At 37.7% G+C, this 27,241-nt stretch overlaps 2 protein-coding genes across 3 annotated transcripts; both read left to right on the forward strand.

Moving 5' to 3' along the window:
• Window positions 1-201: 201 nt before the first annotated feature.
• pnkd (PNKD metallo-beta-lactamase domain containing) lies at window positions 202-11,344 on the forward strand. The gene is made up of 9 exons (XM_042494696.2): window positions 202-378; window positions 871-986; window positions 1,726-1,838; window positions 3,012-3,070; window positions 3,729-3,821; window positions 4,427-4,590; window positions 6,975-7,061; window positions 7,289-7,404; window positions 9,794-11,344. Exons 1-9 carry the CDS (start codon window positions 221-223, stop codon window positions 9,965-9,967), a joined length of 1,080 nt encoding a protein of 359 aa, XP_042350630.1. The 5' UTR covers window positions 202-220; the 3' UTR covers window positions 9,968-11,344.
• A 1,849-nt stretch (window positions 11,345-13,193) lies between these two features.
• gmppaa (GDP-mannose pyrophosphorylase Aa) lies at window positions 13,194-26,555 on the forward strand. Of its 2 annotated transcripts, XM_042495068.2 has the most exons (13): window positions 13,194-13,352; window positions 14,071-14,168; window positions 15,174-15,277; window positions 15,713-15,905; window positions 16,113-16,172; window positions 16,251-16,381; window positions 16,528-16,542; window positions 20,039-20,173; window positions 20,501-20,598; window positions 21,014-21,060; window positions 21,220-21,312; window positions 22,640-22,808; window positions 24,087-26,555. In XM_042495068.2, the coding sequence occupies exons 1-13, from the start codon at window positions 13,313-13,315 to the stop codon at window positions 24,185-24,187; spliced, it is 1,284 nt and encodes a 427-aa protein (XP_042351002.1). In that variant the 5' UTR covers window positions 13,194-13,312; the 3' UTR covers window positions 24,188-26,555. The 2 variants fall into 2 exon arrangements, with proteins under 2 accessions (XP_042351002.1, XP_042351003.1); XM_042495069.2 differs by lacking the exon at window positions 16,528-16,542.
• The last annotated feature ends 686 nt before the right edge of the window (window positions 26,556-27,241 follow it).

Below are 27,241 nucleotides of genomic sequence, written 5' to 3' on the forward strand. Positions count from 1 at the left end.
TTCCTCAGTCCATGTAATGACTTAGTGTCTCATTTTCAGTCGTTGTATGTGTGGCATCGTTTCAGGGTGTTTGCATTAGTGGATGTAGAATTTTCTATATGAAATGAAGTGATAAACAAGAAGATGTAAAATTCTATTTATAAGAATATGTATTGTTTATTTATTTACCTCCTCGCTTCCGGGCTTGGCGCGATACGTCATTACGCTGCGCTCAGAGGCTATGGCGCTTCCTGACTGGATGGTAACGCTGGTAGCTGCTGCATCTTTCTTGTGTGTCTTATGTTTATGTGTCCGCTACAGACGTAAAGGACAAGTGCTGTGGAGAAAATTGTTAGGCAAAATAATGGCCCGCACGGAGAAGCCGTTGTTCCGAATCGCGTGAGTATAAAATGAGCTTCCTTAATTAAACAATATTTTGTTGGCATCGCGGTGATTCTCGTTAGCGTAGCCGAGCAACATCTAGCCATTTTTACCAAGGGAGGCCGTCCCACCAAACTGCTTTCAAATATCTTAAAATTTTAATTTGCTCAGCCATTTGACAAAAGGACGTTATTCTGATATTTTGGTGTAAAGCATATCCTGAAACTATTACAGCCACTGTTTCATTCGGCATATAAAACAACCACAAATGTATGTTTTGACGGCCATGTATCTAATAACATGCTGAAATGATCATATTTAGCGCAGCTGGGTGTAATTGTTTGTCTACATTTTTAGCTAATGTGGCTAGTTAGCACCGTGTTAAATTTGCAGATGTTTCACTTGAGTAATCTCTTGTCTCCGAAATGATGGTGACTATATGTTAGGGTAAGCATCGTCCAATATCGTTGCTAGACACTGTGTTTAATGGGCTTTTGAACGGTTTCCCAGGTACACACTCTACACCAGGACCAGACTTGGCTACATGTACTACAAGAGACAAATGAGGAAAGCCCGAGAACATTACCCTGCAGGACACTCGACAGCTCAGCCCATGGAGTTCAATGGTATGCAGCAGTCTGACATTCACAGTTTGTCATGAACATACAGTGTTGCTCATATATTTCTCAGTTATTGTAGGGAAATGCTGAGCGTCATCCCCCAAAACAGAGAGGCCCTGTTGATTGGTCAAACATAGTGCATTTGTTGTACAAGATGTACTGTACTTATTTATTACTAGAAGTACAAAGGTGCTATAATTTCAAGACATTCAAGGTTCAAGGTTAATTTATTGTCATTGCAAAACACAGGGTTGCACAACAAAATACAGTTCTAGTCCCCTTTATGCTACACAAGAAAAACAAAAAAACGAACTATGGACATTATGTATTTGGGCTGTATGTTATGCAAAATATAATCATACGGCAGTTATTTAAACAGATATTGCAATTGGGACATGAGTCACAATTTTGTAAGAATGGTATTTTTGCCTAATTTTCAATTTAAAAAAAAAAAAAATATATATATATATATATATATAATGGGGTCTGTGCCAAACAAGCATGCTCCCTTATGTCTGTAATATGACTTGCAGGCCAGGGCATCTCTTTACCTTTATCAAAAATCGCAGCTCCTGTGATTTGGATATTGCACTTGGCCTTATTACAATTTTGATAATATCTCCTTTAATTGTGTAGCACTAATATGTATACCTTTTAACCACTACATGTCCACTTCTACCATTCTAAACAAAAAATAATAATATTGTCCTGAATCCTTAATTTATGATTCTCTGTCTGCCCACAGGTATCAAAATAATTCCCATCCCAGTACTGTCAGACAACTACAGCTATCTTGTGATCGACACAGCCTCCAGTGTTGCAGTTGTTGTCGACCCTGCAGACCCTCAATCAGTTCAGGTGAATTCTTCTACTGTCAGTTTTGTGCTTTGTATCTAGATATCTCTTAAAAGCCTTACATTTTCTCATGCAGATAGCCCTCTATGTTGCAAGTAGGGGCAGCTTGACTTGGCTTGCAGAACAATACATTGCTGCAGAAAAAGTTGAGACACGCCAAATATTTGCTCTCATTGCAACACCAGTGTTAGAAAATATATGGCTTTGGCTCTTTGTCAGTAATGTTTTGTAGGTGCACCACACCTTAAAGGTGCTGTCAAGGGTTGGATCAGTTTTACATAAAAGAGACCAGACATGAACTAAAATCAAAAATTCATTGGATAAGATATATATGATAAGATACAGCACTTAAGATTGATAAGATTGATGCACTAACAATTTGGTTATATTACAGAAATGGCTCATTGAAAAGGAGCAGTGCAAATAAATAGGTACAAAGTAAATGGAAAATTGGTCTTGTGTGTAATAATAATTCCTGACCACAAACAACTTTTTTTAAACAATATTTTAATGGCAGTTTCAACAGCACATAAAAAAAATGCACATCAATATACAAATAAACACACACACTCTCACAGACAAAGAAAAGAAAATGAACAATGACAATAACAATTATGATTATGATAATAATAATAATAGATTACAAATCAACATAGAATATAGAATAGAAATAAAAACAAATTAATTAATAAAAACACAGAATAGTAAGTAATACTACAACAAAAGTCAAAGAAATAAAATAAAATGAGATTTAAAAAAAGGCAGGATCAATGCTTTTATGTTATCCATATAACATCTCCCTGTCAGTCAGCGATACATGCCTCTTTGGCCAAGAAGGACATAAATGAGTCCCAAACAAAAAGAAACTCCTCTGTTTGACCACAGCCACTTTTATGATGCTCACAAACTTAAAGTAACTCTGTGACAGCCATGGCTTTCTGTTCTTTTTGTTGTTGCCTTACAATTACAGGTATTTGACTACAGCTACAGCTGTTGATTGAAAATAGCTGTGGTTTGTACATTTGCACTAGCATCCATAAAAAGCATGCAAGTAAAACTACTACTGTGTCAGCAGTCTGAAGTATTAGCAGCTCCGTGTGCTTTTGAATAAAATGCAGCCGAAGTGTTGTTTCATATGGTGATCGAAGGTTGTAATAGCGCATCTATTTTTTCCAGGCAGTTCTTGAGGAAGAGGGAGTGACTTTAGAGGCAATTCTCTGTACACACAAGCATTGGTGAGTTTAACAGTTTTGATGCATGTATTATTACTTAAAAAAACAACTACTACTACTACATAAAAACTGTGTGCTGTGTCAAGGGAGTATAGGTAAACAAATAATTGCTGGGGTTCACATTTTTAACACGTTGCCATTCTAAGGGAAACACCCACATTTATGTTAGTAAAGTTGAAAACGGACATTTATACATACGGCTGGGCAACATACTGATATCCTGATATGAGACTAGATGTCGTCTTAGGTTTTGGATGTCAAAATATTGTGTCTTCCTGGTTTAAAAAGCTGCATTTCAGCAAAGTGATGTAATTTTTTTTAAACTAAACAGACTTTTCTAGTTGTTTTATCATTTGCCTTCTTCCACTTAGTCATTATATCCACATTATTGATGATTATTTATTAGAATTTAATCGTGTGAATATTTTGTGAAAGCACCAATAGTCAACCCTGCATATCTGTGCAATATCAATATCAAGGTATTCATTGAAAAATATTGTAATATTTGATTTTTGTCCATATCGCAAAGTCCTCTCTATACACTTAAACTAGAATAATATTTGGTAATAATGTCTAGTATAGATTTCAGGCCAAAACAAATGCACAGTTTTCCAAAGTGTCCACAGTACTGTCAAGCCTCTGCTGTCTGTTCCTTTTACAGGGATCACAGTGGGGGAAACAAAGGGTTGAAAAGGCTTCACAGCTCATGCAGAGTTTATGGAAACGGAGCTGATAACATTCCTGGCCTCACGCAGTAAGTCCCCGCTCGCACACTGTAGCATAATGCTTCCCACAGAATCACTCTGACTGTAGTGAGTGCTGTCTTCAGAATTAGGATCAGCTTTATTGGCCAGGAATGTGTGTACATACAAGGAATTAGTTTCCTGTCTTTAGCTGCTCTCAGTGTACATACACAAGTAGACAGGCAGCTTGGTAGTCTTGTCAGCAGTAGTAGCAGCTGACTTCATGGTACATTATCATGGTATGATAAACTGCTCCATTATTCCTTAGGGAGGCTTTGGCCTGAGAATGAGGCCATACTTTGTTGGATATCATCCAAACCACTGGACTAAGGAGTATTTTACAAAATGACAGATTTCACTACATGAACTAGTAAACTAGTTGTTAACCCATTTGTTTAGCAAGTGCATTTTAATGGCAGTATTATTCCAGAGAAGAAGTATTTTTATATTGTAGAGACACTGCACATGTTTTTTATTTACTTATACATTTATATGTATAAAAATAAATCACTTTGCCCTAAACTTACTTCTCAATGCTCCTTTATGCCTATCAGGTAACTGTCATAATAACTCTACTTTCACCTACATTTTTCCTGCATTGTTTCTGTGTCTGTAGCCCTCTCTCACATAAGGACTCAATAACAGTTGGCCGCATGCACTTTAAAGCCCTCTTCACACCTGGACACACAGTGGGCCACATGATCTACCTCCTGGACGGCCGGGCAGTTGACGCCCCCTGCAGCCTCTTTTCTGGTGACCTGGTGTTCCTCTCAGGATGTGGTGAGTTACAACAGAAAGGCATTTACAGAAATATTCATATAGAACTGACATTGTGGTTCACAGCAGCTCATGACTTTATGTGTAACAAAAGTGACATAGAAAAAACACAACAGAGGCCTCTGTGATTTGTCTGTTTGATGGATAGTCATGTGGGTTTTTGTGAGCAATGTTAAATGGCCATTGATTGACTGTAAGGAGATATTGAATAGTCTGTTTGTCAGCGATAAGCTATATAGGCGTAATGTTCTCAACAGTTAGTGACAAAAAAATGCCTCAGTTGTCCTCATGCAGAGATTTACCCGCAGACAAGTGGATGTGACTGAAAAATGAAGTTAATGTTTTAATAGGTTATAATCTTGAATGATATCCATAGCAACACATCATCTGGTCAACCAGAAAAACAGGGGTCTGCGAACACAAAGGTAGAGTGCTAATGAGCTGTCTGTATTATGGCATTTATGGGAGAGTCTTATCTGTGCAGATGCAACCCAGTCGCGAGAATAAAAGTTGTTATCGCACATTTTTGCAAACCAAAGATATGTTAGATTTGTACGTTTCATATGTATCAGATATGTTGAAACTTTATGATTCTTTACATTTCAGTTCCTAATGTTTTTTATTATGACAACACTGCGGTCAGTGTGAGGTGAGATTTAAGCTAAAAAAGTCACATGGTTCGGGTTAGAAAAAAGTTTTGGCTTAAAATATATGGTTTTGTCTTATAAAACATAGCTGGCGAGGCTTGACTTGGTTTGACTCAGCAAATCAGCACAGCTTGGCGAGAATTTGCGTCTCCATTCCAACAGGGCTACCCACTTGAGGGTGTGTGTTTAAAAGCAGCGGGCTGATCCACAGCTAGAGGTCTCTTGTTATATGCTGCAAGTGTTTTACAACACACTCAAGGCAGGTAAAAGAAGTCTACCTGCTGGAAGGCTGTTTGCAGAGGTGCAGTAAGAGCCTACACAGCTCTTCATGTAACATCTCACTGTAGCTGTTTCTGCTCTTACTGTCCTCCCTACAGTATAACTAGACTTGTTTTTATTGAAGAAAAGCTGCTATCAAAGTTCCCCTTTGATTACAAACACATTTCATGTCCTATAGATTTTATTTGTCATATAAAGGCTTTTGTTTTGAAGCAGCAAAATAAGGAAATGTTGAGTTTTAATCAGCACTTACTAAACAGACTCCTGTACAGCTGAAAGCGAACATGAAACAGTAACATAGAGCAGATATCTGAAGTATGATGCAGGAGATACTAAACTCCAAACCACAGAGATTAACTTTAAAGCTACAAAAAAAGTGAAAGCTGAACCTGGAGAGACTTTAAAAATGCCTTTGTCTCTGGTCTCCTGCACAGACAGAGGTGAGTTGAGTCTCACAACACACACGCTTGTGTTCAGAGGGAGAAGGGTGGGGTGTCGGGTATTGGCTGCGGTCGGTGAGACATCACGGTGGGGCATGCTTTTGGGCCTGTCTTCAGAGATGGACAAATAATGTGAAGGATGTCACTTTAAAAATGTTGATTGTGTGAAATGTACAAATGTAACATATTCGTGCTTTGGCAAAACACACAATGCCAACATTTCAGTCTGGTGACTGGGCTGGCAAACACCACGTGGCTTACCGAAACCATAGACATCAAGCCCAGTTGTTTTCTACAGCTGCCATCTGTCTCAAACAGGGAATGCATTTGAATCAGTGGCTCTGGTTCATATGCCTACTTTTGACGCTTAGAGCAGCATGACCAGCACACAATGAATGCACGTCACTGTCATCTCCAGTGACCACTACAGCTGCATGCACATCGTCCCTCTTTGTATGCCATCCAAGCATGCCAATTAGTTTGGCTTTGCTAATCCCAATTTAACATAGTCTGTAAGTGTCTTTACGGCATGGCTAATGTTGAATACTTACTTTTGTTTGTTGTGTTTTTAATCTCATTTCTACTAATATGGTTATTGCTTTTCCTACTCTGTTCCCTCGTGGCTATGAGGAATTTAATTTCATGAAATCCACAGATCTCTAAGACATCATAAAAAAGTGAAGAATTACTGAAATTAAAACTCTTATAAAATATATCCAAAATATTTTCATTAGAGGTCTTTGTTCATTATATAATATCAGCGTTGTTTGTGCTCCTCTGCACAACAGTTACAGTAGCAGACAACCAGCTTTATTAAACAATGCTTAATGGGCCTTTTCTTTTATTTCTCATTTACAGTTTAGATTATTAATCATCCATTACCTCAGATGAATCAGAAATGGGTTGTATTTCTTAGCAAGAACCAACCAATTTGTTGTACATTCATTTAAAATCCAAATGTAACACTTGCAGATACCCGATTAACTTTAGCTGAATAAAAGCTGTTCTTGTTATTTTCCAGGGAGGATGTTTGAAGGCAGTGCCACAACTATGCTGTCATCTTTGGACACAGTCTCCTCCTTGAGTGATGATACTCTATTATGGCCTGGTAAGAAAATCTTCTCAGTTGTCAGAGACTCACTGTCAGACAGGTGTGTCAGTGCCTATGGGATGTAGACTGTAGTAGTGGCTTGAATGTGCTTAATGATTTCCGTACTTTTATGGATGCAGTGTAGCAGTCAAATTCCTATTGTGCGGTGATTTCTTTAGAATCTAGGTGTGGTGATGTGTGTGGGCGGGATTTTTTGATTTTTGTGTCCACTGGCTATCCCCCAGGTCATGAGTATGCAGAGGATAACCTACTGTTTGCTGCTGAGGTTGAGCCTCGCAACGCTGCCAGGGAAAACAAATATCAGTGGGTGCTGCTGCAGCGAGGCCAGAAGCTGTGCACGGTGAGAATGATATATTGCCATTGTTATGCCTCTGTAGCACTCTGTTCCAGAGAGGATTCATGTTGTCCAGCACCTGGGAAGAAGGGTTTATCACCTGCCTACAGTGTATGTGTTGTCAGTGCCCGAGTGCTCCTCTTCCAGGCTCCAGTCTCATCTGTGATACAGTCTGCAGCAGAGCACAGGGTCACTGCTGAGTGAAGTGCCTTTCCTGAATTTAGATTAGTTTTTATCTGATATCTATACAGCATGGCGCTTAAGGCAGTTTCACACATTTGCAGTTTTTGTACCGCAAACATTTTGGCTCTTCTTAGAAAAGCTCAGGTGTTACTGATAGCTTTAACTGTTGTATTCAGGTGTCCCAGTAAGATGTGACAGTGAGCCAGCACCAGGACCCTAAAACTGAAGCAGCTAAATGGAAGTCAACTACTACCGATTAAGTTTTTGCCAGCTTTTAATTAAACACTGCTACTTTCATATCATTGTCATATCTTATCATTAGCAAGATAAGGTGGGAGTGCTTTACATTAAATATGATAGCAAAAATACCCAAAACACTTGAACTTTTTGTTTGAGATTGCTTTTATATTCTGTGATCTAGGGTAGTTTCAAGATTTAAAACTTTATTGTCACTATGCAAACACAACATCTTTGTAGCTGTGTGAGCCTCAAATGGTTCATTGTATTAAATACTTATCACAGATTTTCAAAAATGAAATAAGGCACAAATTACATCAAAGATTGTTTACCAACAAACACCACAACAACAAAGATAAAGATTCAGTTTTTAGTTCATTGTGTAATGGATCGGAGGAAAGGTTAGAGGATGAAAGAATGAGGGACCAGGGATGAAGGGATGTGGATGAAAGGATGACGGATGACATTTGAAAGGTTAAGGGTCTAGGGATGAAAGAATGAGGGGATGAAGGGATGAGGGCTGAATGATGAGAATCCAGGGATATAGGTATGGGAGGTGAAGGATGAGGGTATGAATGGATGATGGTTGAGAGATGAAAGAGATCAGAGGGTGAGGGCTGAGGAATGAATGGATGAGGGTCGAGGGACGAAGGGACGCAGGGATCTCATGGTCATGAAAGCCTGGAAAAGTCATGGATTTTCACAACCTTGTTTTACAGGCCTGGAATAGCCATGTAATTGATAAAAATCATTGAAAGTGTTTGGGAAAGTCTTGGAATTTTGTTGAGTATAATGAAGTTATTTTTTACAGTAACTCTGTGGATAACCTTCCATGTAATTTAATATATCAATTTTATTTTCAGCGAGTTAGCTGTTGATAAAACGTAATTCTAATATGTGCCGACTTAGGGCTGCATGATATCGTTTCAGCGTCGACATTGTGATGTGCAATGATCTCATTGAAGGACATGCGATGTGAGTCCAGCAAATTAACCCAAACAACTAATAATTTGCTTGGTACAAAAGGAAAACTTGCATTCTCTGTGACTAATTATGGCCAGCCTTTCCTTTTAAGACAGGTTACATGTTTTTGTGGAATAGTTTAGCGGCGTCTGTTATGGAAAGCGAGACTCTTCTGAGTGTGTGTGTGTGTGTGTGTGTGTAGAACAGAAGCATAACTGGAAAGCAAGTGCCGCAGACACAGCCAGATTTTATTATTTGTCCTTGAAAAGTCACAGAAAAGCTTTGAAAATGCTGTCCATGAAAATGTGTGGGAACCCTTGGGATTAATGATGAGGGTTGAGGGATGAAGGGATCAGAGGATGAAGGCTGAGGGATGAATGGATGAGGGGAGAAATCCACGTGATGATGTTTGTACGTGTCTGTGGGAGGCGGGAACAGGGGGGAAATTAGGGAGTTGAGAGTGTGAGTGGGGGAGCCGTCTCCTCGTAAAGTCAGATTCAGATAGAGCCCCCAGTGGTTCCTGTTCTCAAATAAAAGAGAGAAAAAGATATATAAGGCAAACAAATATCGGCAATAAAAATGAAAAGCATTAAAAGTGCAAAATATAATTAATATGAAATGTAAGACAATAATAACAAGTGTGCAAAGCAGCACAAGTCCAGTAAAGGTGCAATATTACAGATATGGAGTGATGTGTATGGTGAGCTTGGTTCAGGAATAAAGTCACATGTAAGTTATTATTGCACATACTCAAATGATGGCAGCTTGGACTTTTCCGACTCAGGATGCCTGAGTCCAGCAGAGCCACAGCTTTAGGAAAGAAGCATTTGAGTCAGAGCAGAGGTGCAGAAATGCAAAGCAGTGCCAGTTTCAGGTTGGCAGGAGTCACTTGTTACCCTCAACTCTCTACTGTAAATGAATGAATGGCATGTGAATCATCGTGGCTGCTCGAGCGAGACTGTGCACATCAATTTTAAGGAGGGCTGCTTTTTGACGTGCTCTTCATTTTCAGAGTCCCTCCACCATCGGAGAAGAGAGGCAGTACAATCCTTTCCTGCGCAGCCACTCTGCTGAGCTCCATCTGGCCCTGGGCCTCCAGCAGTTCCAGGATGAAGACTGGACCCAGTTCAGGGCTCGGGTGCTGGAGGAGCTGCGAAAACGCAAAGACCTCTACAACAGGAGATAGTACTGGAAACACAAAGAGCAGCTGAACGCCGGTGAACAGTAGAGCGAGCTCACCCGCACTGGACAGTGGTATGTTGTAAAGGAACGATGAGCAGAGCTCTAAAGGTACTGAAAAAAAACGCCTGTTCATAGAAACCGGTTAAGGGGCATTAAGTAATTTTTGACCTTTATAAACCTGAGTCAGAGACCACTAACAACAGAATCACAACTTCATCATTACATGACACTAATCAATAAGCCAATTACCTCTCCACGTACTGTACATTATGCTAATGTTGTGTTTATAGACAAAACAGTTCTCATTTATTGCCTCTTTAACTTAGAGACAGAAACAGTAGTGTGGATTTGCATGAGTAGCTCTCTGTTATTTTACAAGTAGGTACGAGCAGATTTCTGATTTTGGTGTGTGAAACAGGTCTGCATACTACATGGGTTAATTTAGCGTGCTAGATACTGTATTTTTTTTACTGCACAGCCTGGTTTATTTGAACTAGTACATTGTTTTAAACATGAAAACATTCTGTACTTTTGTCGAGGCTGTAATTTTTGGACTTGACTTTGACTTTTTTATGATTTGAGCAATAACGGTACCGTTATTTTAACAAGTGGCAGACAGTCTTTGCTGTCGGTGTTAGCACAACATACAGAAAACAGTCTGTACTTGCCCTTCATGTGAATCTCTGTTTGCGGGATCTAAGAGCCAATTTTAGTTTTGACTCACAAGAATTGTTCCATGTGATTTGGTGACTGACCCTGTTTTGCTTATGTTTTTTTCCCCATCAAATTTTCTATTTTATAATTTTACTTTATTATTTTTAGATCCACTGGGGCCCACAGGCATTAGAGGTTTTCTACTTCAGCCCTTTTTTTGTACGTCTCAGCAAACTATTTTTTGCTGTACTAATTGTTTAACATTTACAACTGTTTTTCAAGTGTTCATGGTTGTTCCGTGTGAACGTGAAGAGCAACATAAGTGAAGGATTTGACCAAAATATAACTGAATCGCTGTCGAGGGGATGATTTCTTGTGTTAGCCTGTAGAATAGAGAATGAAACACACAGGGTAATGATGACTCATGCTGCCTGTCGGCACACACTTTGTTTTGCAATCACTTTTTGACTTTTGTTTAACGTGTAATATTTCAGGGTAAGATGGTGATGAAAAGATCTTTCATTTTCTTTCTAACAGGAGAATACAATGTGACAATGACTGTGGTACTCACTTTAAAATTTCGGAAGGAATGTTTTTCTAGCCAATTTGAAAGCTTTTGAAAACAAAATTGTACATATATTTTTAATATATTGAAGGTTTTATTATACTTTGACAATGCAATGGACGCTAATAATGTCAGTACAATAAACAGCTTTCTTCCCATATACATTTGAATTTTTGTGTCACTTTTTTTGTTTGTCTTTTTGTAAAGGAAATGTAATGCAGGCTGTTTAGGTGGAGATGGGTGAGAATGCAAAGAAGTAAACCTTTCAACTTTTGAGGAGCTTCGAACGCTCCTCAGACTCCTTCTGTTGCTCCTGCAGTAGGGCTTGTATCAAAGCACCTTTTCCCCTGGTGATTGTTGACTAAAATGTTATTCTGTTTGTTTGATGCAGATTCCCATCTTATTTGCATGTGTTTGAGTTATGAATACCACCACATGGGAGACTGTTTTACTTCAGGTTACGTTTTAATGAGGCAATATGAAAGTAAACTCCTTCATTAGAGCTGTGTATGATATTTGTTGTCTTTATGAGTGTTCAAAACTGACAGCTGAGTTGTTTTTTTCCCCACTACTATAACTTCCCACAACTCAGATTAGAGAGTAACCTACTTTATGCGCCATGCAGAAGATAAAAAGGTGAAGTGAACTTTCTGTCAACAAAGACATAAAGCAGAACAATAGGCAGTAGGATTTACAAACCAATGTGTCCTGGGTCCACCTGAGTTTTTAGATTTGAAGTCTTCTGTATAAATCACAGGGATACTGTTCAGAGTGTCATCAGTGATAATGTTTTTTTCCCATCAATATTAAAGTGCCCTTGAAAAGTCTAAACCTGTGATGCACTATATATACAGTCAGAAGCAGACTTGCATCAGCTCCTATGTTTTAATGTCATAAAACATTATTTTAAACAGCCACAACCAGAAACTGCTGCACTGACTAATACGAACTCAATCTATCATAAAAAAAAATACAACTTTCTATGTCTTAACAATGTCTATGTCTATCTCTTGACAATGCACATTACTATTTCCATTTTATTTTATTATCATTCCACCATTTAGGTCTTTCAAACCAAACACAGTTTGCTATGTCACAGTACTAAAAGCACAGGAATAAATACTAAAATTAATGATGGCTGAATTCCATTGCGAATTTCCCCTCAGGGATAAATAAAGTGTTTTTTTTATCTTAGCTGTTTCGATGTACTTGTTAATGGAAGTCGTAACACCTGGGCTTTTCCTGCCATAACAAGTCAAAATGTCTGCTGTGAAAAAGGCCTGTAACTGATGCAAATTTTGTAAATAAATTACCCACTAATCATGATTGTATGAAGGATATAAACATATCACTCGACAAAGTAACTCCAACTATAAGTGACAATCTGACACAACATGCTGATACATGTTTTTGCTGCAGTCTTGAATTTAAAATTTATGATTAAATATATGCTGAATATTTGAGGGAGTTATCACAAAAAACACTTGCATTTTTTTATGGCACCACATTCAGTAGCTATTGCATACATTAAACATTTTCATAAATGTTATCAAACTAAATATGAAATAAAATAGCATCAGTGCAAAATGTTTTAAAACATCAGGAAGTGCACAACAGACTGTCACCATTAAAATCATGTAAACTGCTGATAGTTTCATTAGGCTTCATAACAGAGGGAAACTAACTATAGTAATGATTTATCTTTTGAAAAAGAGATTAATAACTTCCGAAATTCATTCCACTTTTTATTTTGCATTAGTCAACCAATTAATTCGCATGGTCAGGTACTGTTTGTTATAAGGGGGAGGGACGTATAACTTTAGATGGCTGTAGGCTTTTTTATATTTATTTTAAATACCCTCTGAACACCAATATATATATATATATATATATATATATATATATATATATATATATATATATATATATATATATAAAATGTATATACAGTCTAAGTCTATGGTCCTTACAATCTCATGCACTCCGTATCTTTGCACTCCGCTCCGTGTTTTCACTCTGATCTCGGTTACGTCACAAGCAGGAAGTGGATCCGGAAATACTCATCAAACAGCTACAGGTGTAGTCTTCAGGCAGGACTTCTCTGTGACAAAACACAGCTTCTCCGTCAAGATGTTGAAGGCGGTTATTTTAATTGGCGGCCCTCAGAAAGGTGAGAATAAATCTCATCCCCGTCGTGTTTTTTAAGAATCAGCTGTGCGTGGTTAAAGGGAAGCTAGGTGGCTAAGCTAACATGACAAGCCCTCTAAAGACCCGCTGAGCTTGTTTATATCACTGACGTGGCATAATGAGGAGACAGCACATAAACAAAGGAAACATTTAACACTTAAAAGTCAAATATTTCTTATCACCACAGTACCAACTGACAGCGTGTAAATAGCAACATTCTCTATGCAGGCAGCGTTAACAGTCCTGCTTGTTATTTTTGACTTATTTTATGACCTAATAGAACCATTAACGTTCCTGTCAAGTTACCGTCCTCCAATTTAAAAACGAGGATTTTAATATTGTTTTACATTTACCGCAATTAATTAAGCGATATTTTAAATCGTGGCGTTAAGACACACTTTTTTCATCCGGCATAATTTCTGTCTAACATGCATTTCAGAAATTATTAGGAGGTGGTGTAAACTAAGTGGAGATTTTACAGGATTTTGTGCTGCCTGGTGATTACTAATACAGAACCCCTAATGGTTTGTCAAACAACTCCTTGTACACAAAAACAGACAAAGCTCACATTTCTTTTTATATGACAGGACATCACCTTTAATGTAGTTAATGGTGTATTTTAGTTCTGGTGCAAACTCGAAATGTGAGGCAAAAGTGATAAGTAATGTGATTTGCAAGTAATTACCAGCATTGCTTTGCAGGCACAAGATTCAGGCCGCTGTCATTTGAAGTGCCCAAACCCTTGTTTCCAGTTGCTGGTGTCCCCATGCTGCAGCATCACATAGAAGCATGCGCCAAGGTGAGTGTCACTGCAATACTAAAGTCACTGTGCAGGAGAGTGTTAGCAAATTACCACCTGAAGGTTCTGTATGTGTTCGGAGTAGTTTTTAGATACCAAGCTTCCAAGTTTTGCATTTCAAATAGCAATAATGATATGAACCTTTTTTGTTCATTAACTGTAAAGTCCAAAAATGCATATAACTTAAAACAAAACACCTGACATTATGTTCATAAGTTGCCACATGATAAGAATATATTAATAACATAGCTTCGATAAAATAGATAGAACCTTCACATTTTAACCATTTGAAACCTGAGCAAATCAGTTTGATTTCTTTCAAAAACATGGGAGGAAGGTAATTAGTATCTTAACAAGAATTGGCCCAAAAATTTGAAAAAAGAATAAGTAAAAAGTTAGAAAAAAGTACCTGAAAATTAGCAAAAAAGGGGGAAAGGAAAAGAACAAAAACAAACAGGGAATGGCCTGAAAAAATGCTATATAAATAAAATATTACATATTTTGAATATAATTCCCATAATATATTATTTCTCTCTTTTTCCTTTTCTTAAAACATTAATTTTTAGGTTGTTTTCTTGTCACCTTTTTAAGTTTTTTTTGCAACTTGCTCATAGACTTTTTCCATGTTTCTGAGGACAATGAAACCTTTTTTGCTCAGGGTTCAAGGGTTTAAATAACTGTGAAAGGTATCTAAATGCAGCACAAGAAAAACTGATGTCCATCTGGGTTTCAAAGGGTTAAGGTAAAATGTAATATGGAATGCAGGATGATTGTGGAGGTTGGAGTTTGTATTTATTTAGTAAACAGTAAATGTATAATGTATAACTTGGATTATACCAAGAAGAAATCAGATATATGTTCTAGTAGTGTGTACTAGCCTACCTTGGTGTTAAAATAGTGAACAGCATGTCGTTCCAGTCGCTGGTAATAATTTCTTTCTCTGTGATACGCATAATAGTCTTTAATGGAGTCATTTCAATAATGTACATTTTTTTGTGTTACAAGGTACCAAATATGAAGGAGATTTTGCTCATCGGCTTTTATCAGCCAAATGAAGAACTGACCAGATTCTTGATTAATGCACAGCAGGAATTCAAAATTTCCATCAGGTAAACAACAGAGCTGTCTCTAAAAAAGCAATGGCATGCTGATTTAATTGAATATAGAGCAATGGTTCCCAACTGGTGAGTCACGGTCCAAAAGCGGGTTGCAGTTCCATTCTGAATGGACCACAAGTAACTCCTGAACATGTCAAGTTTGTAAAATGCACACTTTATTTTGAATTTCTGGCACGGGGCTTTAATTTTGAAGTGCAGTTTCCTGCTGATCAGCTACTATTCTGTTGCCCTGTTCTTAGTGCTACATGCTGTGCCTTTCCAGCACTTTTATAACACTGATCTTGAAGCAATAATATGCAATTTTTGGTTGCAGGATCAAGTATATAAGTTTTAAATAATTAGAGCAATAATAACTTTTCCTGCTGTGGTGCACTGCCGTTACTGAATAACTGCAGGTATGCTGTTCTTCCTGACTCTGCACCACAGGTATTTGCAGGAGTACGCAGCCCTGGGCACCGGAGGGGGCATCTATCATTTCAGAGATCAGATTGTCTCCGGCAGTCCAGAGGCTTTCTTTGTTCTGAATGCTGATGTTTGTTCAGCGTTTCCTCTCGCAGAGATGCTCAGCTTCCAGAAGGAACATGGAGAACCAAACAGCTTTGTTATTCTTGGAACAACGGTGAGATTTTGTTATGGCAGATGTTACTGTCTTAGATAGAACTTGCAAAAGTGTATTCAAAATAAAACTCCAAAAAGTCTTTCTTTCTTATTTTCATTTATTGTGTTCAGTTTTTGGTATGCTGAATAGAATGAAATATCAGATTGTGGTTCTTTCATGTCAACTTTTAATGTGCCCTTAATTGTACTGCCATTCCTCTCTTATCAGGCAAACAGAAAGCAATCCATGAATTATGGCTGTATTGTTGAAAACGAGCAAACAAATGAGGTATGGCACGCTTTCAATTTAATATTCACTAATCACTATTTTGCTTTGAAATGACAACCACGTCTCTTTTTTTTTCAGGTCTTGCATTATGTGGAAAAGCCGAGCACATTTGTGAGCGATATCATAAACTGCGGCATATACCTCTTTAACCCAGAAATCTTCCAGCATATCGGCGCTGTCTTCCAGAAGAACCAGCAGGATATGTTGTTGTGAGTTGAAGCTCTCCCTCATGGGGAACTGTGTGTGGGAATGCATGTGGATACCATTTATTCCATTTCTTTGCTTCTCTTCATTTGTCCTTTTTCCTTCCCTTCTCCTTCCTGCCATGATTTCTGTTTGCTCACAATATCATCAGATATCCATACGATGGGTAAGTCGGTACATTTAGGCTGCACGGTGTAGTTGTAGAACACTTAGCATATGGTGTGAGCTCTAGAAAGATTACTCATTACATGATGAGGCTGAGTTTCCACAAGCTGCTTTGTGAATGTTGCCTGTGCCCTTTTGCTGTGCATTATTTTTTGCCAAATTATACACCTTCTGTTTTGCAAGCAGCTGTTTTTATTTATGTATTCATTTCTTGTGTCTTTTGGCACATTTTGTCCTTGATATGGGCACTGCAGGGGTCTTTGTCTGTCAGATTAAAAGAATAGTGTGACATTTTGGTAAACGTGCTTATTTACATTCTGTTGGAGAATTGGGTGAGAAGATTGATGCCACTGTCATATCTGTTTTTTAAATATGGAGCTACAGTCAGCAGGCTGTGAACCTACAAAATCAGTCTACTAGCACCTCTACAACGCAATAATAGAGTGCTGCAGGAATAAGTCCTAAAATGGAGAAATTAGTTAGCATTTTTGTACTTCCAGTTACCCTCTACAAGGTCAGTGGGTTTTTGGTTTGAGGCCTTTAAGAACGTCTGTGGTTAACACAAGCTTAAGAGACTTCTAAGACATAAAATGCAACAGTAAATGCTTGTGGTTTTATAGGATTTTACTAGTCTTAAAAAAGCTGCCGAACAAAGCTTTTCACTTCGTTGTGGTGGTGACATTAAGACATGTGACCATGGTTAAGTTTGTTTATAGCCTAACGTTAGCTTTTCACTTCGTGTGATTGCATTTAAGCTTCAAAAATAACACAAGTGGTGTTCATTTGTGAAGATTATCTCACGAAACAAAATTTTTAAAAAAATTCCTGTTAACTTCGGGCTGATGTTGTGTCGAAATGTGCTCCTATCGAATAGTGTTTCCCCCATTCATAAGTAGCTGTTTAGATACATATTGGTTTCAACACATCGACGGAGGAACAGACTTCGACACAGACTTTGACACAAAACTGGCTCACAAAATAAAGTGATCCTGTAGCACTCTTTCAATAAATGTTGTTAATCTGTACAAAAACCAAAGTGTAGAAACAAAAATGTACTACTTTACATTGGGTTATATGCTGGACTATTTCTTGGTTGTTGGGCAGCTGCTTGAAGCCAAGAAGCTGTTTTTCATACTTCAAGTTTTGTTTTTTTTTTACAGACAAAACAATTATGATAGAGAATGTTATTAAGTGAACTTTAGAGGTGCTTATAGGTGTCTTTTGTTAAGTGTGGGCAGAGCCAGGCCAGCTGTTTGCAGTCTTAGTGCCACATTGAGCTAGATCCATATTTAATGGACAGATATCAGAATTACAGTCAGAACCAGAAACACTTCATCAGTCCTCAGTGGGAAATTGTGATTTGTACATTTGCTCTGATTCCAAGCACAATGAATAATAGATGTAGAAATAAGAATCATTCAAATAAGATTTAGGTAAAAATATGAAATGAAATTAAGATAGAAAAAATAAAATAAAATATATGTATTAGTAAATTCTAAAATTAATATATGTCCACATGCTTCAATTTCACGCCAGTATGTAAAAATTTAAAGATGTAAAATATGTATAATATGTTGAGAATGTAAAGTGTGTAAAAATATATGTTTACAAAAAAATACCAGTATGTGCCTCATGGTACTTTACAATGTACAGAAGAATATTTTTAAGGTTTATGAAAAAAGTGCATCATGCTACAGTGTAGTGTTTCCAAAACAATATTTACACAGTGGAATAAGAATAAGACATATATACAATATATGAGAGGGTCATCAATCTTCCCAGCTAACTGCACGAAAGCAAATACATTATCCCAAAATGTCTTAAGTCGTTTCGCCTTAAGTCCAAGAGTAAAGACAAAACATCCTTTGTCTGGTATTTAATTTTTTGTCCAGAATTTTTTGTAGCTTGCTCTCCCGTGTGTCAAACACTGCATCCTGCATTTTTGAAACAGTCTGTTCATTGTTTAAAGCCAAGCACTTAACTGACTTCCTCACATGTATTTTTTTTACTTTTAAGTTGTCCCTGTTGTTTCTTTGGGGTAGCCAGGAAAGTCTAATTAGATAGCTTGCAGCTGGTGAAAATTTCTGATTCACAGTTGCCAGTGAGAATTATGTAATGGTCGTGTATCTTATGAGTTCTTATTTTATTTGTTAGTTGCAGCACTCAGAGCTGTGCTTTTCTTCTGAACATAAGGAAAAGATTCCTGTCCGATCACAGCCTAAATGTGCATGAGGACAGACTGCACCCTGGACACTTTTAGAAGCCATAATAATACATGGGATCATTATATGGATATTATTTATTTTACCTTTTTGGGGGATTTGACACTTTTTAAAAAAAATTCTCACTGTGATATAGTTGACCTAACATTTGGCACTTCAGTGACACCTGTAATATATTACAAAAGGTCAAACCACTCTGTGCATAATTCACCCGCTAACATCAATAGCACTTAAATCAAGCCGGGCACTGAATCAGCAAAATTGTCGAACACATCAGAGATACTTGATAGAAATGAGATGGTTTATACTGCAAAAAATCTCTAGGGGAGCACTCCGCCTCTAACCACATCCCCTCCTTTTTGCTTAAACTTCGATTATGGGTGCAATCCTTTAAAATATTCTTTTCATCAATATTTAACACTCTGTTTCATCTTGGGGCTCTCACAATACACTATGCCAGAGAGCCTGATTAATGTGGAACACGTAGACGCTTCGACTTAAGTTTTGGATCACTACTAGGTAATCAGCTTTGGTTTTATCCAAGCACTGACACCATCAAAGTTAGTACCATTGATGCATTTTAACTCACTGCTCTTACTTTAATCTGGGGGCTGGGTTGTAGGGCCTAAAATACATGTTTGTCTTTTGGCTTTAACAAAACTTTGGAGGTAATGGTGCCAATGGGTTGAACTGGATATTCATAAGTGGGGTAATGAGAATGCTAACTCAACCTCAATTCTTAAAGTTTTGTGTTTTTATTTACTGGCATAATTTCTAGTACAAGAAAATGATAATGTGACTTTTTTTGTATGTTTAAGTTTTTCATTAGGTTTGTAAATGAATGGTAAAGTTGGTCGTGAAAGACTTAAAATGGTTATTTTGGGCTTATAGTGTTCATGGCTGTATATGGAGATCCCTTGTCTGCAGTGACTCATCATCTGCTTATTATTTAGGTTACCATATCGTACATCAACTCTACTGCAGGGCCGAGACTTTTGGGAAATTAGTTGCCTTCTTCAAAAAAACATGAAGAGAAAATATTGATATAATGGCACCAATACCCAGAAAGCGGCTGGGTTTAGTTGTGTTGCAGTGAAAATTGAACTAGAAAAATGCAATTTTCAGTTTATAGTATATTTTTCTGTTTATATCCCAACTCTGGCTTGTATTTCATTCTAACCCCTAACTCTGTGCACAAGATTGTATTTTAATAAATGAGGCCCCTGGCTGCAGTTTGTAACTCAGTGCCATAAACTAATGATCTGTCTCCTGCAGAGAGGAGCCAACCAACGGCTGGCACCGAGCAGAGGCCATCCGGCTCGAGCAGGACATTTTCACTGCCCTGGCAGGACAGGGCAAGCTCTACGTGTATAAAACCCTCAGCTTCTGGAGCCAGATTAAATCTGCAGGGTGAGTGCACATGTCACAAATGCTGTCACATTCAACAGAACAGATATTTTTCTTTGTGACAACCCTGTGGCCTGTAAAAAGGTTGGAGGAGAACAGAGACATTGGACTGTCATACATATATGCTTAAATAGTATTGAGAAAAACTGATGGTGTGTTCAAATTGTTGAACACTCTTTTTTATACTTTTTTTTAAGCAAACCTCAATTAACATTTAAACATTTGAACATCAAAACCATACATTATTGCCCTAATCCAAAAGGCAGTGTGTGATATTGATAGCATGGATATTAATTCAAGCAAAAATGCCTTTCTCTAATCTTTCTGTAGGTCTGCAATTTATGCCAGTCGGTTGTACCTCAACCAGTATCACACAACTCATCCTGAAAGGCTGGCCTCAAATAAGGAGGGAGGGCCCAAAATAAGTGGTAAGATTCCGCGGAGGCAAGGCCAACCATGTAAATATGAAAGTCTGTGAGTGAGTGAGTGAGTTACACCATTGTTTGATGTGACTTATGACATCAGCGTTTCCCCTTTGGCATTTTTTTTTTAAATAAACGCAGTCCAGTAGAAATTACTGTATTCCTCATTGAAGTGTTCTGTTCTTGATTTTAGCATGTATTTACATGAAGTGTCCGCTAGACAGCAACAACAACACCAGCTTTGTAAATGAAAGTCAAGGGGAACACCAAAGTCTGCTATGGGTACAAGCTGCCCACGTCCTCCTTATTTCAAATTAAAGGCCTTCAAGCATTTTATAAACAGTCCCGCCACATACTAGCTTTTGACTTTGGCTTGTTATATTTATGACAAATCTGTTCATACTTTCTTTCATTTCCCTAGGTAATGTCTATATTCATCCAACAGCCAACATTGACCCCACTGCTATGGTAAACATCCTCTCATATTGTGTTGCACTTTAACACCACAAATGTACACAACAAGTGCCTTAAACAGAACACCCTTGTTTGAAAAATATGCAGATGTTATTAATGAGAAAAAGTAAATTACAGTTGTATCTCACTTTTCTGTTTCCTTTTTTGATCCAGCTGGGTCCCAATGTCTCCATTGGAACTGGAGTGACTATTGGTGCTGGCGTCAGAGTTCGAGAATCCGTCATCCTTCATGGTGCTACTCTACAGGTTAGTCCCTGCTGTGAAACTGTTTCTTATCATTGCCCAAAAAGTACCAGCCAGGGGTTGTTGCATCACAGGACTCACGCTCTTTCCTCACCTTCACTGATGAGGTATTTTGATGTCCTGCCATGCACAGCAGTGTGAGTGAGGTGCACTGCGGTGCACAGTAGGTACTGTCTGACATGAACTGATGATGACTACCACATACAGTATATAGGTGAACTTTATAATTGAGGTAGGTCTAAGGGTTTGGTACTGTTGCAAAGACAACCGGATCATTTTGTGTTTTTCTCAGAGCCTAGCTACTACAACCGTTTCAACAGTTAACCTGTACATCTGTTTTTCCACTGTTTACCATTACCACTAACGGGGAACTAATACCTGCAAAGAATTTACAATGATACTCTTTGGTAACCAGGGATAGCTACTGAGGAAAAAGAAAAGCATTTTTCTCTGCCTGTTTGGTTGGGCAATGGTTGACGCACTTTCTTTGTGCCGTAAATTAAGCTTTCATTCTTCCTGGAAGATCATACCCGCTGGTAAACAGAATTGCACAGTGAAAGCAAGACTTTGGGGAACCAGTCGGGGGGTTAGGGTTAGCGGTAGGTGCTAGGGTTAGGGCTGGGTGATGTCATCATTCTAAAGCCATTACATTGTGCAATTAGCATCTACTTGATGAAAAGTGTTGTGCAAAAATAACCTGTCTATTTCCACTTAAAATAAAAGCAGCCTTTGCTGACAATATTAACTTCACTCACAGTATAACCTTCAAGTTTGGAATTAAACTGGGACTCAAACAGAGTGAGCTGAAGGCAAATTTATCTGGCCATTCACTGCCGGTGACATCTTAACATTTTATTAGAAACATTATCCACACTTCAGCAGTGACTTGTCTAGAATTTATCTTTAAGCTCTTCTGTCACACGAGAAATATTGTTGCCTAGGCCTCACACAAAGATGTCATTTTTAACGATTTGGAGGCTGGCATAATTTAATCCCATGTCTCCAGTGATGACTGGCTGCCTCCAAAATGAATTCAGACTGTGGGTGACTTATTGGCTTTTATTGCAAGCTGCCTACAAGGACAATTTGTTAGTTGAGCTATATTTCTAAATAAACACTACCTGTTTTTCATCTGAAGCTATAAACACTCTGATTTGGCCATGCTCACTGTTTTTTTCACATGAAGGCACAGTATCTAACAGTACATATGGACACATGGACCCTTTTGATTTTTCACTCATAGTGCAATTATCTGTTGATAGATGCTTGAATATAAAAAAAAAACTTTTAACTTGGGATGTTTTCTCTCATATGTTGTTTTGTCCCGCAGGATCACTGCTGTGTTTTGAACAGCATTGTGGGATGGGACAGCACCATTGGCAAGTGGGCGAGAGTAGAAGGAACACCCAGTGACCCAAACCCCAATGATCCTTTTGCAAAGATTGACAGTGAGACTCTCTTCAGAGACGGAAAACTCACACCCTCAATTACTATTCTTGGTAAGAGTTTTCTGACCTTGAACGTTAAACATTCCTCAGATGCACCCGTTCATTATTCTTTATAATCAGTATTGTAATTGTGTTCTTGTCTTAAGTCTTTTTATGCCTGTGCGCCGGCAATAGCCATGAGAATGCCTTCATGAGAACGTTGCATTCTTATGAAGGTAGTATCTCAAGAACGCTTTGAGGGAATTTCTTAAAATATGGCAAAAACCTCTATTTGGACTCAACAATGAACTGATTTGATTTTGGTGGTCAAAGGTCAATGTCACTGTGACTTTGCACCCATCTCATTCATGTGAAAGCAAAATCTTAAGAAGGCCTTGAGGGAGTTCCCTCAAATTTGGCACAAACGTCCACTTTGACTCAAGAATGAACTGATTAGAATTTGGTCGTCAAAAGACTTAAGAATCCATTCGCTAATTATCACAAAGTTTAACTCAAATGTGCAATAGGATAAAAAGATGAGGTGATGACATTTTATATCCATTCGGCACAAATATTCACTTAAGCTAAAAAATGAAAGGGTTGATCTCATCTATCTCTACAAATGTGACAAATATCCAAAGATTTTGGCTGTAACTCAAGAATTCGTATGCTAATAATGACAACATTTCACGCAAATGTCTTGTTGGATAAAATTATAAAGTGATGGCATATTATATTGAAAATGTCAAAGGTCATCTTCAATGTGACATCATTATGTTCTGAAAAAAAAAGTTGTAAAAGTTTCCATTTTCTGAATTTCTGTTACTAAGAGAGGGATTACTCCTGTTCCAGTGCTGGAATCAGTCGCTGTCCAAAACATGCATTTGAACAGTAATTTGACATTATTGTGGGTGCATTTGTCTGTATTTTCAAGCAGTACATGGCCAGCATCGCTTAATTAATCTATAGGAAGCATTACTGAATTATGTATCTGTCATCGTCTCCGGCTTTTGCGTTCACTGCTTTGAAATGTTTGCACTGCACTTCCCAGAGATCACCTGTCAAAAGTGTACATCCAGCACTACAGGATCTCTTTCTATTTTTGTCTATTAATATTTGATTTTCTGTAAGTTTTATTCAGTGATGATCATCTTCGCCTATTTCTATCATGGCTAAACAAGCAAACTACCTTTGAGGGATCTTTGTCTTCATTACAAACAAGAGCTAAATGTGAAATACATCACATCCTGTACAACATGACTTTTGGTTACGACTAAAAAATAATGTCTTTTGTCCTCTTTACTGTACTACACCACATAGACTAAATACAATTTTGCATTTTGTCCTCAGGTTGTAACGTGACCATCCCTTCCGAGGTGATTATACTCAACTCGATCGTCCTTCCACACAAAGACCTTAACCGCAGCTTCAAAAACCAAATTATTCTCTAGTTAATCTTCTTCAAGCTTCTGTCCACTTACTGTCACTGATGAAGGAATGCTGCTGGACGCACGCCGGCACTGCCTCTGAGTTACTGTATATAAGATGTCAAAAATGAAGGTAGGGGGCATTCATTAAATAGTTTTGAAAGATAGATTTTTATATATTTGTCCTCGAGCCTTTATGCATCATTGGGTGTCAGCAACGTTAGAGTGAGGCTAATCACGCATGTTGATTCACCTTGAAAAGTGCTGTCATGCCAGAGATTTATATTGGTTTTTTATTAACTTAACCGAACTGTAAAATTACAGCAGACACTAGTTTAATATATTTGGTTGGATCTAATAGGATTTTTTTAAAAAAAAGTTTATAGACAACCAAGCACTGTTTTCTCAAGGGCATCCTTGAAAAACTTTAGACTTGTTACTTCAGCGTGAGAAGAGAACTTATCAGAAAATAAAAATCCTTGGCTGCTGACTGTTGTTAATTTTTAGAGGTGATTATTTGTGTGGAGCTCTGATTAAAACCGTTTAGCATCTTCATTGTTTGTCTCAAAAATTGACTACCACTAAAATAAATCAGGGGCTCAAGATTTACATCGCAATCAAGTGATGTTGCCTTTTAAAATGTGAACTTAGCAGGGGGCCTTGAGAATCTGCCATATAAACAGCAACAGCAGATACTTAAATTGTGCATCCGCAATCACTGGAGGAACCGTTCCAATTTATGGATACAGCACATTAACATTTACTTATTAAGCCCTCGAGCACTCATGATCACTTCAGCACTTTTGTTCCAATTATTGCAAAGAGAGTTTCTATTAAGGAGTGATGTAAATTGTGATACAAGAACTGCAGCATAATATATTTTAATCAAGTCTCCTCACGAACTACCCTCCAGTGAAAGAGGAAAAAACAAGTTAATGTATGGTTTTTAATATTGTTTATTTCAGGTTGTATATGTAGCTGCCTGTCTTTTTCACTGTTGATTCAGGTGCCTTACTGCTTCAAATAAAACCGCCTGATGCCAGTCTAGGGCCCCCTATTACAATGTTTTTATCCTCTCAGTTGGATGTTTAGCAATTTGGGCTAAAACCCCTGATGTTCTTCACTTGAAAGGCAATCCTAAAATTCATTAGATCAAGCAAGCTTTTTTTTTTTTTTTAGATTTTGGCTTCTGTGCTCCTTTAGTTTTTTGTGATAGCTTTTCTTGTCTTTTGTTTTCATCAGTGTCCTAATTGTATTGTGTTTCATGATATCACATGAAAACATTTGAGGCTCACTGAAATCATTATTAATTAATATTATAATTTGACATTTAAAGAGACACATGAAAGCATTCATGTTTATTATTATTAGTCTTTACTCTGTTACATTAGGCACAGTGGTGCAAGACTATGTCTTGACAAGCTTTAAAAGGAAATCTGACAGGATATTAGGGAAGTAAATAGGTTGCTCATGTAGAATAAGTATATGGGATAACTTTCTAATGAATGTTAATATAAATTAATGATGGTAACAGCAGTGGTAACAATACTATTTTAATTTAGTGAAACCCCCTCATGTATGTAGTATCATATATCAACCCACTTGCCACAATAAGTTGGCATTGTACCTGTCTGCAAACAGAAGATATGTTACAATTGTTCATTTCATTTGAAGCAGATATGTTGATTATCAGTGTTTTTTTTTTACTTTTTAATTCTTGATTTTATGTTTTAACAGTTCTTAGGTTAATGTGCTGTTGCTTTTAGGCACAAAGCCCACTTGGGTAGGATAAGGAAAACATGTTTTGGCTTACAATACCTGATTTTGTTGCTATAGACCATCTTGAAATGTCCCTACCTGTAGCTAAAACAAATACCCACTCTTTTTTGTTACAAACATGGCTCGTAATGTCCTGAACTGTCAATAAATACCTGCTTTTATCACTACAATTGGCTGGAAATGTCCCTGCCTGTTATTAAAAAAAAACCAACCCAATTTGTTGCTAAAAACCTTGTTGAAATGTCCATACCCATCAGTAAATTACCCTGTTGTTAAAGAAATACCTGCTTTTGTCGTTTGCAAACAGTGGTCTGCAGATTGTCAGCCGTAGCAACTATAGTAGGTGTCAAACCATCCCCTGCTCCTCATGATGTGAAACTTGGCTCATATACATGCAGTCTGAACTATGTCATACATAGGAGAAGTATGAATGTAACATATCTGTGCTTTGCAGAAATGTACAATGCCAACATTTTATTCTGGTGGCTGGGCTATGTACATGATATTATAGGAGATTTTTTTGTTTTCCAAACTTTCATCCTTTATAGTTTAAAAAAATAGAAAGAAATGTCTGAACCCAGAATGAACCACATAATAAAAGTTCAAAAGCCCATTTGTGCTGTTATTATCTTTATATCCTTATTTCCTTTACACTTTGTTTTTTGTGTAATGTGTCAGAGGCTGGTTGCCAAGCATCTGCACAGGAAACACTGCCAGAAAACATTTCAGAGACAATCAACTCAGAAAAATGCCTCTGAGATGCTGCAGTTCAACAAAATTCAAAAATAAATGCAAATTGCAGGCCCCCCTGTGATACTTCTATGACGACTCAATCATCTCTTGCCTCTGATTTACAAACTGGGGTCACTTGCACACGAAGCTCTCAGGGGGAAAATTGGACAGAACTAGTCAAAAACAAACAAACTGCACAGCAGCCATTACATGTGAAGGAACTGGTACTTCACTGATGCTGAAGCCTTTCTGCTTAGATTTTCCAGGCGACATCCCAGTGATGTTGGAATAAATAACTTTGCTCATTGATAGTTCAAAGTCTAATTGTTTCTCTTGAAAGGGAAATCAGAGAGGAAGCAGGCATACACGATGAAGCAGTCTGGTCTATTACACACTGTGGAGTCTTCACGACCACAAAATTACACACCCAAAACCACATAATTTGTATAAAAAGATTCAATAAAAATATTTGTTGAAGGGCAGCTGGAACAGACTGAATTATACTGAAGGTGTTGTATTCCCATGACATATTAGCTAGTCATTTAAAGCTTTTAAACTAATAGCTTC

Source organism: Plectropomus leopardus, chromosome 10 (assembly GCF_026936395.1).
Source record: "Plectropomus leopardus strain MGB_pleo_1.0 chromosome 10, ASM2693639v1, whole genome shotgun sequence".
Taxonomy (NCBI): Eukaryota; Metazoa; Chordata; class Actinopteri; order Perciformes; family Serranidae; genus Plectropomus; species Plectropomus leopardus.